Raw genomic sequence first — 16,510 nt, forward strand, 5'->3', positions numbered from 1 at the left:
ACATAGTATTACTTTGAGGCCACATCAGACTAAAATGATTATAGTGCAAAAGATGAATGAATTACACACTTTGCACGCACGTGTGTATAACAGAAATCTTGTGATCTTGAGAAAACAGCTTTTGTTATTTTGAGATCTTTGCTTATAATGAGTAAGAAAATATACTACAACCACCATCACGCCAGTTTTATTTCACTGCAAGTTGCTGGTTTCCTCTCATCTTATACCTGGCATTTTTGATGTGAAATAGGCGAAACAGCCTTAGGTGGAGCATGTTGGATACATCTTTGTGTCAAAAGTATGGGCTATATTTGTCAATATTTGCCAGCCTTATGTTGAATTTGCCCTAACATCTTTACTGTATTTTTCTATGCATGTTTGTTCCATAACTGCGGAAATTAAATTCCCCATTGTTTTCTTTTCCTGGGAAAATACTAATTTCAACCACATCGTCCCACTAGATCGAAATAAATCACCAAAGTAAACGTAGGATTATCCTTCATGTTCGTTTTGGAACCAATTGCCTGATCTAATGTGCTTTTCCTCCTGTTGCTGAGCTGGTGTGCTATTAGTTTGTATCCTGTGTCAGTTTTTCCCATTAAATGAAATCCTGCCAAACTGTCAAATCTTCAAGAAAATTTAGAGGGTTTTTCCTGTTAAAGCAAGTGAAAACCGTGTTTAACCAGCACCATAAAATATGTATGCAGGTTCTTGCATAGATTAAACATAATAGTACAAATTCAACAAGATTGATTAATGGCCTACAATATTGAATGCAATTTTGTGATTTTAAAAGCGATTGTATTTAATATAAGTTTGGTCACAAATAATAGAAGTAAGGCCTCCTGTGACTTTCACACCATATTAATTGCTTCAAGACCTCAATGCGCATATGTTTCGGTTTCCAGGAACATACCAGTAACTCTCTGTCCTCCATTATTACTGATGCAGGATAACCTTTTTTTCTAGTGATGGTAGGCAACTCAATGATTCCTCCTGAAAATCTCCTGCAGGCAGAAAAGTCTATGCATGGTGGGTTGCTTTGTGAGATGCTTCCCATCATAAACCTTCAGTGGTATCATGGTACACCATCATTTTAACCATGCTGTAGGGTTTAGCACCTGGCAATGGTTAAACTCCCACCAGGAGACAGAACTCAAAGGTGGGTAAAAATTATGGGGGAAAATGTAAAGTTGTATTTCACTGTTTAATAATTAAAATGCAGAATGGTAGAGGGGCATAATTTTAGGACACATTCTTCTGTACATTACTGTCTGATTACAAATTGTGGGCATAGTGATACTCAACTTGCTTAAGTGAGGAAACTATTGTTGCTGACGCTGTATTAATGCAGCATTAGCTCAAATGTCAACACAGCAACAGGGTCCCATCACTCTTTGTAATGAACTCCAATTTATTGCAGTGGATTGTAGTCCCACTGCAAGCTGACATCCACCTGGAGGCTTAAAGCCCCAATGAAGGATATACCATGCTGTTAGGAGATTTTCACTCATCTGGGTTAAATATCGTGTCATGGAGAATTGCGGCATTTCGGTGTGTGTTTGCCATTACTATTAAGTAATACATAGCACAAGCCTAACTTTATGTGCCCTGTTTAGTATGACGAGTACCTGAAGCAAATGCAGAGACATGGAGAGACACAGCATGGGGAAAAATGATAAAAGTGAATGCCAACTGGTGAGTTATGGTGAGTCAGTGGAAATGATAATGAGAGCAAATTTATGAAGCACACCAGAGTTGAGAGAGATTAATTTTTTAAAATATATATTTTCTTTCTGGCGGTACATTCAAATTAATGGTTAATTTTTTTTTATTTTATTAGCACCTCCTGTTCTAAGGGTCTTTAATACTCAGAAGTTCATGGGAAACCATAAACGTGCGCACATGTTCTGGATGTGCCAAGGTCTTTCTGCTGATTGTACTGTACAAGAATGTCTATACCATCAATGCTTGTGGTGCAGCGATTATGATTTTTTTTGGCCGGCCTTGAAGAAAAGCAGAAACAAATTTGCCTACAAATGTACTTACCAAAATTAAAAGTACAGTGATTTATTACAGCAAGGTACAGCAGAATTTCTTTTATTTGTCTGACATGCATAAAAGTTTTTGTAATCACAAAACATTGAAGGCAAACAGTTTCCATTCAGTGAAAAGAGTCAGTGAACATTGAATAAAACATTTGAGAAGTTTTGATATTCAGCGAACAAAAATATCAGAGACGCATGGAGCTGAGTACTCATAAAAACGTAACACTTTATTAAGTCACCTGGGCAACAGTTACGTCACCATGACAACCAAAATGCAGTGGTGTCACGGCTGCTGCCCCACCACCGGCCTGCAGGAGCGCACGACAGCTAACGGGGACACCGACCCAGATGTAGACAAGGTCGAGGTTGGCATCATGTATAAAGCCTTGCTCCCTGAGATGTCTTCTGCTTTATGGAATTTCAGATTGCTTGTACTGCATAGACAATATGCAAAGCAAATCAGCGTTGTTGTTTTTTTTCAGATGACATTCTTTAGTACAAAGGAGGGTCATCCAGGGAGAAGATGGTTTTGAGGACAGTACAATGTTATCGTTTAAATGAATGTGCTTTCTGCAAGGGCCAAGTCAGACAGCCGAGAGGCAATAGGGAGGTGATGTTTCATAAACTGCAGTCTTTTGGCAGTTTTCAGACTCATGTTTATTGAGATGTGGTTGAGATGTGGTTGTGTCCTTAGAATACCTATACGCTAAGGGGTAAAGTAAGCATGCTACAGGTCACAAGGTTGGTGGCGATGCCAGGCTATGATGGTAAATGAAGAGACAAAATTATGAGAGATGGACCTCAGACTCCCATGAGTCTGTGTGATGTGCTGGCAAGAGCTTTGGCAAAGTGGACTGGCATGAATGTTGGCCCAGGCTCTTTAGCGGTTTTCAAGAAATCACACAAGGAACACTTTCCAGCTGCCTCAACATAAACAGCGCTTAGCTACACACTTGTCACTTGCACTGTTTCAGCATGCATTTAAAGTGCTGGCATCGTGACCTCCTAGCAGGTCTGCTTTCTTTCCTTTTTTGTTCTCAACACAAGTGCTTTATTGACATTTACTCTATTTGAACGAGAATTTGTTTCATTAAATAAAAATGTATTTCTGGTGCCAAATGTCATGTCATTTTTTAAAGCCGGACATTCATTTCATAAAATTGTCATAAAATGGTCAGTGCTGAAAAATGAAGTTTTAGCTGATGTTTCATCATCTCACAAAGTCATGTGTAGGAACAAAATATTGTAGGGGCTCTAAATTATCAATTTCCATTAAAGATTAAAGCTCTTCCTTGTGTGCATGGTTAAAAATGGTCTCCTTCTATACAACAGTTGACCTCTTTTACAATATATTCAGGGTGGGCCTTTGATTTGACAATGTGTATGGACTTCATTTTTGTTGACGTGGGGTTTCATTAAATTAATATGGATGCTTGTATTAAAACTGTAGCATCTGTAAAGTTAATGTGAATGCAATAAGATTTAAAAATTGGGCAGCTGAAGGGGAGATGTGAGGAAGGTATACTTGAAAAACTGGGTGGATCCGGGAGACAGAGGGAGCCAAATGGAGACGGTGACAGGGTTGATTTTGTGGAGGATACAATATGGGCCAATGTGAGCGAGTTCATGGGAGTCATTACTGAGACAGAGATGTTGGGTGGGCAACCAAACGCGTTCCCCAGCATGGAAGAGATGGTCTTGCCACACATGGTGAGCAGTGGAGCATTGGTTGGCTGTGGTGATTGCTGCCTGAGCCTGGATCCACACTCGACAGCAATGTTAACCAACTGCTAATCTGATGGGATGTCAGCCTCGTGCTTCTAAATGTTGCGGTGGTTGTCTGGATGGGCCTAGGCTCTCTGCCTTGGTTGGATTTCGGGGAGAGGGCGTGCCTATGGGGCACCACAGGAGGTGCTTTGTGCTCCCGATGCTTTCCTCCCCATCCCTAAATGCCTCACCCCTCCCCATTTGTCATACCAACATAAACGTATTGTTTTTTTGGTGCGGGTACGTTGCTGGAGTGCAGGGGAGGGGTTCCTCTCCTGTCCCCTTGCGACCACCTGCACTTCATGGCATCCTGTCATTATACATACATATAGGACCTTGTGGGCACATTCACACACACAGGTGTGCACCCATGACTCACACAGGCGCACACATTGTCTGGAGCAGCTGAACATGTCTTTGATTATTAGACCTGTGTGCTGTTAAATATGGTTTAATATTCATTATTTACTGTGATTTATGCAGATGTTGTTTGTTGCTGTTTTTTTCTGCTGTTTCTTTTTTGTCCTTTTAAGCAGGTGCAGAAGAAGAGGGTCTGTGTTCATTCCCTATCCTTCTCCAAACCCACAACCCCATTTTTTTTCTGTCCACCCTCTCCCTCCTCTATATGTTGACTTTCTGTCCAACTTCTCTTTTTCTCTCTCCTTTTTCCTTTGTCCCCCTGTTCAGGTCTGTCATGACTGTACGTCAATAAAAGTTAAATAATAAAAATAAAAATATTATAATTAATTTTTTAAAAAATGCCGTGAATGATGACAGCAAAGATGCACAAACACTTTCATGTGACAACAAAAAAAGTCTGGTAACCATAACAGACTTCAAAAGCGTAACGGGACAGTTCAGCCCATAGCAGGAAGCATGTCCAAGAACGTTGAACGTTGGCAAAGTGTTGCAATAAGCACCCTAGTTGTTGGTTGGTTTCCCATATATATGTGAGCTTCCTACCACACTCAGGATTACCTCTGGAGCATGGTCTGATGCTTTGGTGGCTAAAACCTGGTCTTTCATGTTCCAGTGGAGAGGACCTAATTACTTGCAGACCAGGAGTATGGGTTTCGGGAGTGGAGTCTGTGGCGTGTTGGCAGGACAGAGCATCTGCCTTAGGGCATTGTACTCCTCAAAAAAGATGGTCCACTGAGCTCGTCACCTGACCGATCATATAACAGGATCCAGAATTTGTCTACAGATTTTTTTTTACAGAAGATCATTAGAACCAACTGAATAGTTTGTTTGTTTTGTGTTTTTATGTGTCAGTGTTTTCATGAAAAGAATTGACCTTGACTAAGGTCTTAAGGTATACTGGTCAGCATGCTGAAGAAAGAGAAGAAACGTGTGCAAGACGCAGTGTCCACTGCAGGTAACATGGAAGCTCAGTCTTCTCTTCAGTCCTCAACAGCAAACCTGTCTGATGAGTCCCTGAAAGGTTCAGAGGATCTTTCTCCTTTGCCACGTCTGCTGCAAAGAAAAAAAGGTAACAAACTTTATTATTTCTTTACGGTTTCGTGAAGCTTATTCAGTTTGGCTTCCAAACATTAGTTACAGGCAGTAGTCGAACTGTAAAATGAAATTGGGGGGATTGTGAATTTTATCGTTTATCAGACATATTTTGTTCTGATGACAGTGTACATGGTGGCAGACCAACTGTGTACCCGCTTTATTGTTGTTTAAGCAAAAATATAATTAATATATTCTACTGTCCTAAAGCAACATGCATGGTGTGGATGTTGCGTGTCTGAAAATGTAATTTTCACTCAAATACCGGTGTGTGCGCGCTGCATTCTGACCGTAGCCGACTCTCCTGGCTACAGTCAAAGTGTCTCTGCTACTGTAGACTAATGTTAGCAACGTTTACTTGCCTACCTGCCTTCAATGTGTTGCTATTGCTATGTCCACAGATTACACTCCATCGTCGAGGTTTCAACGCGTTTTTACGCTTGCTATAAATGCCGTCTTTCGCGTTGTTACCTCTAAAAAGGCTCGCATCTTTCTGTATGTGGTTCCAAAGAATTCACTCATTTTAAACCTTAAAGTGATTTTCTGTCTGGTTTCAAAACACATTTCCACATTTCACACATTTCCTCTTAAAAACAATTCTCAATTTGTCCTTCTCCCACATGCTACCGCTTTTATTAATTTTCATCAGAATGCTCTAGATGTAATATTGCAGAATTTTGAATAACAAAACAGGTTTTTTCTCTTTTATTTGCATTTTGCTAAATATTAAAATGTTAGATGGAATCATGATGCATATCCTCAGGAGATGTAGGGGCATTGAGGTGTTTTTTTTAACTCGAGTGTCAGAACATGGTGACTGTGGTTTGTGGTAATCTTCAGTCTGCCTGTTGAAGTTGTTTTTGGAGAGGCATTTAAGTACATAGCAAATCCTCCTCTGCATGATTTACTGGAGGGCAGAACCAGAGACAGGAAAGATCCCACTGCTGCATTATTTTTTTACGTTGTCATCATGAAGATTTGCCTGCCTTTCCTTGGGTGAAGACACAAGAGGATATGAGTGGTTTTATTTTACTGGAGTGTGGATAGAATACTCTCATTCATTATACCATGACCTCTGACAAGCCTTTGACCAATTCAATCTTGTTAACATTTGGCATCTCTTGTTAGCTTTTGCCAACTTTAAATGAACTCAAGTCACCTCAAGTCTGGTTCATGTTTGTTAGGGAATTACAAAACATACATTAGATGATCATAGTCCTTGTACAAATTAATGAAAGTCATACAAGCATATAAAAATCTTACCTGGTGGCATATTCTGGTCCTTCAATATTACAATATTGGTAATTGTATGTCTTCCCTTTAGACTGCCATTCGTTTGTCTGACACTGTTGTCTGTTAAATTTATCAGTAAGTAAACAGTTTGCATCCAGTTGCACCAAGGGACTATTAAAATTTGAGGACTCGAGAGGATGCTCACACTCTTTTCTTTATTCTACTTTGGTGCAATTGGAAATCTCTGTGCATAAACAATACTATAAAAATAACTTTGTATATTAGTTACATTTGCATATGTGTACATACATTCCCCATGCATATGTGTATATTATCCCCACAAAGCCTGCACGCTTCTTTGTTTTAATCGGTTTGTATGCACTTACATGTAAATAATGTAAAGTTTGACATGTAGTGGAATTTAAGTAAAAAGTCTCCCTAATGCAAATACTTTATTATCAGGAAGCGGAGAGGCAGTGAAATTGTTGCCGGTAATGTCTGTTTGTTTGGCTCTACTCATCCCCGTCTAGTTTTGCAAGGATTTCAAGATGATGATGAACCTGAGGACTGATAAATGGTGTGATCATGGTTTTTGGGGAGCAACACAAGCCAACAGCCCATCAACTCATTCAATGCTTCTGCCTGTATGACCACAGGCCCTGTGTCATTGGGCCAGCCTTAGACATTTTTGGGTAATGATGCCCAGCAATGTAATAAGACCAGTGAGGGTAATTGCAAACAGAGTCTCAGAAAGAGGAAACTATTAAAAACAAACACATGTTTTCAATGGCTTCCAGCATTTAAGCTTCGGAAGAATCAGTCTCTGCGATGGCCAGACAAGGGTTGATGTGTCAGGCATTGATAAGTTTGTCTTTTGGGATTCCTATAAGGTTCAATAATCCTTAGTGTTTGGAGTACCACATTGGTATTTTGTACTTTTGTTCTATTTTCTGCTCATTCCTATACCCAGTGACACTCATCTCTGGGATTCATGACTTTCATAGAGTGCCAAAAGGAGCTTTGTTTCCTTCAGAGTGGCTGAGCTTAAGTTTGTGACAGCTGTCCACTTAGGGATGGGATATTTGTTCAAATATTTACATTTTTTTTTACGTTGGACATGCTTGCTCATGTCCTGTCTCTGCGTGCAAACATGTCTGCAAGAACTGATCCTAGATTATTCCTTTTTTATTCAAAAAGATTATATTTTTATGTATATCATGAATCCAACTACCCCTTTAATTTCATGTGATGAAACCAGGATATAACTAGTTACTTTTTAAAATTACTTTCTGGTAATTTCATAATTTCATTTTATCTTTTCCCCTACATATAACCCAGTCCAATGTTGCTGCAAGATTGTGAGTCCTTTTTTTCTCATTCACATTCTTCTACAGACACATACCACATTGTTTACAGTTTGTCTGAAGGTGCTGACAGTTTGACATTCATTAGATTTTAGAAATTTGTTGCTGTATTCTGCATGCTTGTCCATATGTTAAGATATCATTCAGAAGTATGGTAGTGACCTTAGTTGTACTTAGTTTATATTTTTGGAAGTGTTGTTTTATACTAAATCTTTTTGAAATGACATTGAAGGTATCTTTGGAATAAGAATCTGATACTAGAGCTCTGGAGCACCTCTTAACAAATGCACAGAAACCTAAAATGTTGTGAGCACAGCAGAATCCTCTTGGCTTTAAAATGCAAGACTGGGAACATTCAGAATCCTACTGCGCTGATTTTGGCTCGGCTGTTCATAGACAAGGAGTCTTCCCCTGAAATGACATTTTCAGAAATGTTTCTCTTCTTGTTGAGTGATGGATATTTACATGTGGCCCACTGTCAGGAAATGGAAACTACTTTACCTGATGGCAAAGTAGCTATTGTAGCAATTATAGAATTAGGGTTCATCAGGATGTGTGTGTATGTGTATGTGTATGTGTATGTGTGTGTGTGTGTGTGTGTGTGTGTGTATTATAGATGTTTTTTCATTATAACTATATTATATGTATTAGACATAGAGCCTTTGTACATATATTTTATGACTTTTCCCATTTTTTTTCTCATTGTAATATGCACATCTTACACAGAAACCTAGAGCTGTTCTTTTTTTTTCAAGGTCAGAGAAGGACTTTTATTTTGTCTCAAGATTAAGAGGATCTGGTTCAAAGAAGGTCTGTAATCAGACTGGCACTCATTCATCAGAAAGTTGTATTTATGTGAAACTCAGACATAAGAACTTGATCCACAAGGTTTGGGCAGAAGCACATCGAAAAATGCTGCCATAACTTGATAGAAGTCTAGGTCTAGTGACAAACAAGAAAAGCAGGCAAGGTTTGGAAGACCTTTTCCCCTCCCTCTCATAAAGATGTTCTGAAATCTCCAGAGTGACCAGAAGTAATTATATATATTTCCATTAAAATATTTGACTGTCCACTCTTATAAAACGATTGGACTCAATGGAAGTATTTCATTATTTCAACACCATATTTCAACACCATATTTCAATACATGCTCCATGGAAATTTGAGTCAATTGTGTTGGTAATTTTGCCACTGCAAATTAAATTTGATATATGGCTCCAATAAAAACAAACAGTCAAATAGTCTAAGAAAAGACCACATAGTCACAGGTTCAAACCCCATTTATTACCATTGCTACCATGTCTATGTAGCAATGGTAATAATGGTAAATTACATAGCATCCATGTCTATGTAATTTTCTAAAATTCTAAACTGAACAGCTCTTCCATTTATAACTTTTATAATCTATAACTTTATAACCTGCCAAATGCAATGTGGAATAAATCTTACATTTGCATGGTGCAGTGCTCACTGTTTCAACAGTTATGTCTTACTGGGTCCCAATTTTCTGTCCCTCCTCCTGTGTTGTGTAGCCAGTATGGTGACCATTTGAGGGTAGTGTGTCCAGGATTCCACATTTAAAAATAGTCACATTTTCTAGGTTGACTGAGAAAATCCCAATCTTGCTGCTGCTGTTCATTCTTATGTTTAACATTTGTATATACTTGCGGTACCTCCAGTGCGCGCGCGCGCACACACACACACACACACACACACACACACACACACACACACACACACACACACACACACACATATATATATATATATATATATATATATATATATATATATAGTTGTTTTTCATGGAAATGTTTGTGTGGAATTTGAACATTTTGCCCGTTTTGCAGTGCCATGTATTGTAACAGCTTCAACAGTTTTGCCTGCACGCAAACAGGATGGGCCTGATGTTATCCAGAAGTGCTTTGCCTCAGTTTAATCAGAGGGATAAATTGCAGAGTGAACAGCTGCAGAAAGAATACACGCTTCCCTACTGATTCTTCTCAAAACACACAGATTCTAGACCAAATTTGTGCTTTGAGTCCCTTTTAGCTCTTTTGGACTTTGAAGGCATCTTGCACAGCATTGGAGGACACATGTCAATGGTGACAATCACCAGTTTTTGTCTGTATGTGGAACATTTGAATTTTTGGGGCTTTGTCATTTGTAGAATCAACAGAAAGCGCACCCACTGACTTTTTTGGCATGTTTATGTTTAAGGCTAATCTAACGCGATACCCGCTCTGCCTTGTGGGCATTATGGCTGCAGCTGCGTAATTGCAGTCCTCTGTTCCTTTGGGATTAACTGTGAGTGTACATAACGAGCGTGACCTTTGCAAGCAAACCACACTGGCGACCAGGCCACGGCCATCTGCAGTTGTATGCATACTCCCTCGCCCGCTGCTTACAGTACACAGTTGCTCTGGGGCTGCATGCAGCATTTTACAGTGCATATACATTGCATGCCGCAAAAGGAATTCACAGACCGTCTCAGAGGTCAGAACCACATAACCAAGCTGTATTTCCAGAATATGTTCTTTGCTATCTGGCTGAAGAACTGCAGGACTCTTCAGCCATAATATTAGTGTGTAAGCAATGTAAAGTATAACTGCTTAGAGTGGGGCTACGAGGGAGCTAGTGAGGTGTTCCTGTAGTATTTCAGGATTATGTTGACTTCATGGCTTCCCGCTGGGCTGAGATTGGTAAACCATGGTGACATGAACATCATTCTTTTTAATACAGCTTGCATGCAATGGATGTATAATGGCCTCAACGGAGCAGAATAGGACATCTGAAGACCTGAGTTATTTGGACCAGACTCCTCCACTGTGACCAATTCAAAACCCAGGAGAATTGGGCAAGATGTCTTGCTCAAGCGACAATTTGTTTTGCGTGAACAGTTAGACAGACTAAAACCACTAGGCAACTTTTTTCACAACAAACTTTTGCCAGTTTATTAGGTCTGTCAATCAGTAAAAAAATTTAACTAATTACTAACTAAAGCTTGCTATAATGCTAATTTAAAACAACGACTGAGACCAGTGTGGGAAAGAGGCTCAGACAATTTCCAGTAGTCCAATCAGGCAACTTTTTTTTTCGTTCCCTGATTACCTGTTCAAATGATGCACACAAACATGCAGACTGAAAGGCTCAATTTGATAGATTTGTCCCTGAAACTTCACTCTTCGTCTATATCTTTGTAACGGTAGTCTCCCTTGGCACATTCTCTTGCCAGTCCCGGAGCACTGAGTGCAGGCCACACACCCCCACACATTTTTTCATGTCCTATAAGAAGACTGCTCGCATCAGTGTTCCGAGTCTGATCTTACATTTACATTTACATTTACGGCATTTACCAGACGCTACTTACAATCAGTAGTTCCATGTCCAAGTCAGTGTGACTCTCATCTTTGTCGGTGTGGCTGTGGCTTACATGTCTGTCTGTGTTTATCATTGTCTGTGTTGCACTTCCAGGTTGGTATTTCCATATTTGTGAATTATGAATGCCTCAAAAAGGCATCCGGTGCCTAATGGAAATAAAGCTAATTCCATATATTTAGTTATACTATGTTTAGATTAACCCCTTAAGTAGACAGTAACCAGTTTCATACTGTATTTGGGAAATTTCCTTAAAGCAGAAGGGAAAACCGCAGTGAATGGAGTTATTAAATTATTTCTTATTTTGTCTAACTGCATTTATCATAATATTTTCCAGAGACGCTCAATGAAATGCAGTCCTTGACATAACAAAATTCAGTTTCAATGGAAAAAAATATGTGGGAAACAATATGGAAATATCGTTGAGATTGATGAGGCTGTGTGAGGTGTGTGGTGAACACATGATTTCACATGGGTTACATGTCCAAATAACAGATTACAGATGCTGTGGCTTCAGTGGGGCTTGATTTATTCCAGGTAAAATGATGGAATGTGCATTAACACAGATGTCCAGCTCTTTGCTGAGAACGACACAGCATGTTCATTTTGTCCCAAACTGTAAGTATGACTGAATTTGGGTGTCACAAAGGGGAAGTTCTCTTGGCAAGAGAGCTGTCGTGGTTCATGTTCTGTATCATTTAGGTTTAATAAAGCCGTAAGGCATGAGAGGCTGTGCGTTACATTGATTTTATTGCTGTTAAGGAGCACTGCAAGGCATGCACTGTGAAAACTGTAATCACTTTAACAGTAGCCCTCAGTGCCTAGCTCTGTTAAGTCTCAAAATGACTGTGTTTTTTAATTATTAATATTTATTTAAGTTGATTACATTTGGCATAATCATTAACTTAATCAAATGTAAATGAAGGATGACTTTCCTGTAGGACTGTTACTTTGGACATCCTTGACCACCCATCCCCCTACCTCTAATAAAAAGTGAGCTAAATATTTGTATGTAATTGAGTAGTTTAATATTCCCATAGTTATTGGCTATATTGTACTTTGGCAGTTTCCTTGTGATTGAAATAATAAGACCTACATTTATTTCTCACAAATTCAAGAAATCATCAGTTTTCCTTCATGGACCCCACTTGACCGGGGCAGAGCTTTAATCACCTAATGAAACAGAACATCTTATTTGGTGTATAATTCTGTTTCTTGGTTTGTATATGTGACCCCAGAGGAGGTTGCTTTATAATGGTCTCATAATTCATGAGACCATTATCTCCTCTGTGATTTGCTTGGAATTCCTACTATTTCAACCTTTTTTGCCTTACAATTAATACATCATGCAATGATTTGACAATAATCTGACATTTAATATCACAAATACTAATATGGAGAAGGTCTCGCATGTTGTACAACCCACTGTATGTAAACTGCAGCACTCATATGTTACGTTTATTTTGGTAATTGGAAGGTATTGGGAGTACTTTCAGGCAGTTTAAAGGAGGGATGTGTTTTTACTCAGAGACCAGGGTGTAATTGTTCACACCAAAGACATCTTGACTTCTATGAGAATTCAGCTGCTAAAAGCCAAAATTCCTTCCAGGCTCCTTACTGTGTTTTGTCTTTTTTACTAAAGCATGTGTGACAAGAATCAAACGAACACAGAGCTTTTAGACAGAGCTAAACTAAACGGCTATTTCCATGATGAATGATAGATCTTTAAACATTTCCATTTATGGATCGAAGGTGCCTGAAGGCGAAATGTGGTGACCTGAACGTCAATGTATGTTTCTAACTAATCTCTGAGCTCCTGAATCACTTCCCTAAGGCAGAGGTGATCTGTTATTCCTCTTTACAACATGCCATATCAAACTAAGCAACATTCTGTCATCACTTTCATATTACATATATTGTGAATATGGTCAAATAGGAACAAATTCTGCATAATTTAGAGATGTAGTGCATTATTGTCATACAAATTCAAGGCAGGGGTTTATTGTTAGTGTCATTTATAACAATTTATAACACCTGATCACACAATCCATACCAGTTTGTAAGACAAGTTGGTCATTGTTATCTGTTTTCTGGGTATGGTTTTGCATGTTTGTGTATGTGTATTTATTCATTTATTTATTTCTTCATTTCAATATTCATCCTGAAAGGAGTTAGCCTACTGAAGTTTTGTTTATTGCCTGCCAGTGAATCAGTGTGGACATGTAATTTTGTTTTTGTCTTTGGAAATGAATGAGAGTCAGACATTGAGGTTCTGTGTGGGATTGGGTTGTCATACCTGGCTAGGAGTGACTAAAATTGTTTAATGAAATAACAATTAAACCCTAAGACAAACTTTTTCTGTTTTCCAGAACTTCATTGCATTTCATTTCTGATAACTGTCTTTACACTGACAGACTTGCATATCCACCGTTTTATGGATGAACACAAATCACATCATACAAATGAATGAAACAATGTTTAAAATGAATTTCTTGCCACTTAATTGGTTTGGTTGAAAAACAGGTGAAACCCAGCTGAGATCTATGGTGAAATGCACTGGCTGCTACCATCATCATCATCTTATTTGTTGGCATCAGTCAACAAGATGAAATAAAGAAGAAATAGCTCAATTAGCCATGGGCTTACATTATTCAGATCTATGATATACATGACACCATGTAATATCCCCGGTTCAATAAATTGCATGTAATTACTTTAGCATTAAAACATTAATGCAAGAAGTCTCCAAATTTATCTGTGTTCCTGAGCACTTCTGTATGGGTCTGTTGAGCAACAGCAGATGCAGTTCATGGAGAATAGGTGACATTCCAGCAGACCTGTTCAGATTGTACACACTCAGCAAATGCTTGACAGAGAGCAGCAATGTTCAAGTGGATCAGGCCTCATGTGGGGAGCAATGTCGCAAAAAACATCTAGAGGACTTAGACGAAGTGCAGCACAGCATATAAACGCAGCCATTCCATAAACGATTCCTTTCCAGCCATCCAAGGACACATGGCACCCTGTTTCCTCAATGGAGGCCACATTTTATACAGAACCCAAACTTACTTTTTTATATTGATCTGATAGAAATGACTGTTTGCAACTTTTGTTTATAGCCTCCAAATGTGAAAGTGAGTTGCAACACCAGACATCTAATTATGATTGATCTCTGTTAGCGCAGTTGGCTGCAGCATTTCCATGTGTGTAACAGGTGTTTGATTCTCTGAAGCTGTGTGTACAGTATTCTGTGCCTTATATTGACATAATCACATTGTACCCCACAAAACATTTAAAACCAAAAATCGCTGCATGGCCCTTAGACAGCCTAATCCAGTTTTCTCAATTTTATTTGATTCAATCAGACCTCTCCTGTCTCATTTACATTTATATTTATCGCCCTCCTCCAGAGCAACTTACAACTTGCTTTCATGTCAGTGATCAGTTGTCTCCAAACCTCTACATGCACTTTTTGTCCTTTGATAATCATATGCCAATAGCATTTCTCTGCATATCAGCTTATAGGTGAGATGCAGAATGATGACTTCTGTACAGCAGTGTGCTGCTTGTTATTGTTCTTTTGTGCATGTGGGTAACCTTATATGAATTTAACACTTACATTTTTATTCTGAACTTTGTCCAAAGTGACCGTCATCCTGTTTGTTTGTGTAAATCATGCTTGTCGGACCCAGAGTTCTGGCATTTGTGTGCTTTTACAGTAATGCATTATAATATCGTTTTGTGGAAGCATATCATTATTTTACAGTTCTCTTTTAAATGCCCCTTTGTGTACCATTAGGATTGGAGCTCTCAGTTGGTAGACAGGAGGCCTTTGAAATATTCAAGAGGGACCACAAGGACCAGTTGACCATAGAGGACAACAAAGCTTTGTTGAAGCTGAGGTTTGTTACACTGCATGTTGAAGAGACCTACATATGTATATACATGTTCACGAAATGTTTCCTCTGCTTTTAACCCATAACACTTGGTGAGCGGTGGTGCTTTGCTCAGTGGCTTCTTGGTGGATCGGGATTTGAACTGGCAACCTTCTGATTACGGGGCCGCTTCATTAACCACTAGGCCACCACTGCCCCATGTCAGTAAAATTAACAGTGCAAGAAATGAAGGCGGACAATGATAAAAGGGGCAAATAACAATACATGTTTGTGTGCAAACAAAGGCTTGGCTAGTGCAAATAAGTTGGATAATATTAGCACTATGATCGGTGTGCGATCAAGTTTTTACAGAAGCTTGTTGGCAGAAATATTAACAAACCCTGTTGTGACCTGTGACTGTCCGAATACAATAATGTTCATAGATTCTGCACTGAATGTGCACCAGTAAGACAATCTTGTTTATTCTCTACAGATATACAGAAGCAAAAGCTTTGGGGGAGAAGGTGAACAGTGCAAGAAATAAAGTCAGTAAGTAACCACTTAATTACTTAATCAGCCACTTGGATCCAACACTTTGGTTTTCAGCAGAAGCAAGAAGTACTTGTGGTGTTTCTCGTTTTCTGATATTCATTAGCGTAAAGCTTAAAGTGCACACTTGCAGAATTAGGCCTTGTAACTACTGAAATATATATATGACATTTATGTTTCTGTTCATGACTAGGCTTTGATTTTTTTTTCTATTATCCAAACTGATTTAAGTTTTGAGGTTTACAGTTCTAAGCCAGATTTTGTGTAACAATCTTGTGTAACTATTCATTCTCTTGGCTCTTTGTTATTACCAAAATGTTTGTGTCACCATTAATGTTACTTACTCAAGCATGTAAATTCCCTGAGAAAGCATTTTTATACTTCTGTACTTTTTTTTCACGGTGCCACTGTTAACAAACACATTCAAAGCAAATGGTTGACCGGAGAAATGTCACTCAGCACATTCCAAAACCTTTTCCAAGGCCCGTGGGAGGTTCTCAGATTTCCACCCTCAGCCTTCCGGCCGGTGAGTCTTTTTAATGGGAGGGATCCGGCTGTTTTAACGAGACTCCTGAAACTGCGCTCCCCAGTGAATTCTGCCTGTGGTTTCTCAGACAGTTAGACCTCCTGAGCCGACTAGCCGGCAACCAGAGCCTGGCACCATTGTCAGGCATGGGACGCCCGAAGAACGCCAGCCTGGCGACACATGTCTGCTTCTGTTTTTCTGCTTCTGTTTTTAAAGGCTTGCATCCATGCGCTTCTCTCAGTCTTTTCCAGCACACAC

At 39.1% G+C, this 16,510-nt stretch overlaps 1 protein-coding gene across 5 annotated transcripts in view; it reads left to right on the forward strand.

Moving 5' to 3' along the window:
- The window catches only part of kif6 (kinesin family member 6), a 57,128-nt gene that overhangs the window by 26,698 nt on the left and 13,920 nt on the right, over positions 1 to 16,510 (forward strand). For all 5 annotated transcript variants that reach the window (XR_003750955.1, XM_028992474.1, XM_028992483.1 and 2 more), the window contains 3 exons: positions 5,128 to 5,304; positions 15,102 to 15,204; positions 15,671 to 15,726. Coding sequence is in view for 4 of the 5 variants with exons in the window: in XM_028992474.1 (XP_028848307.1) it covers positions 5,128 to 5,304; positions 15,102 to 15,204; positions 15,671 to 15,726 (336 nt within the window). In the remaining variant the exon portion in view is untranslated. The remainder of the gene's footprint in view (positions 1 to 5,127; positions 5,305 to 15,101; positions 15,205 to 15,670; positions 15,727 to 16,510) is intronic.

The sequence above is a fragment of the Denticeps clupeoides genome, chromosome 1 (genome assembly GCF_900700375.1).
Source record: "Denticeps clupeoides chromosome 1, fDenClu1.1, whole genome shotgun sequence".
In the NCBI taxonomy this organism is placed as follows: Eukaryota; Metazoa; Chordata; class Actinopteri; order Clupeiformes; family Denticipitidae; genus Denticeps; species Denticeps clupeoides.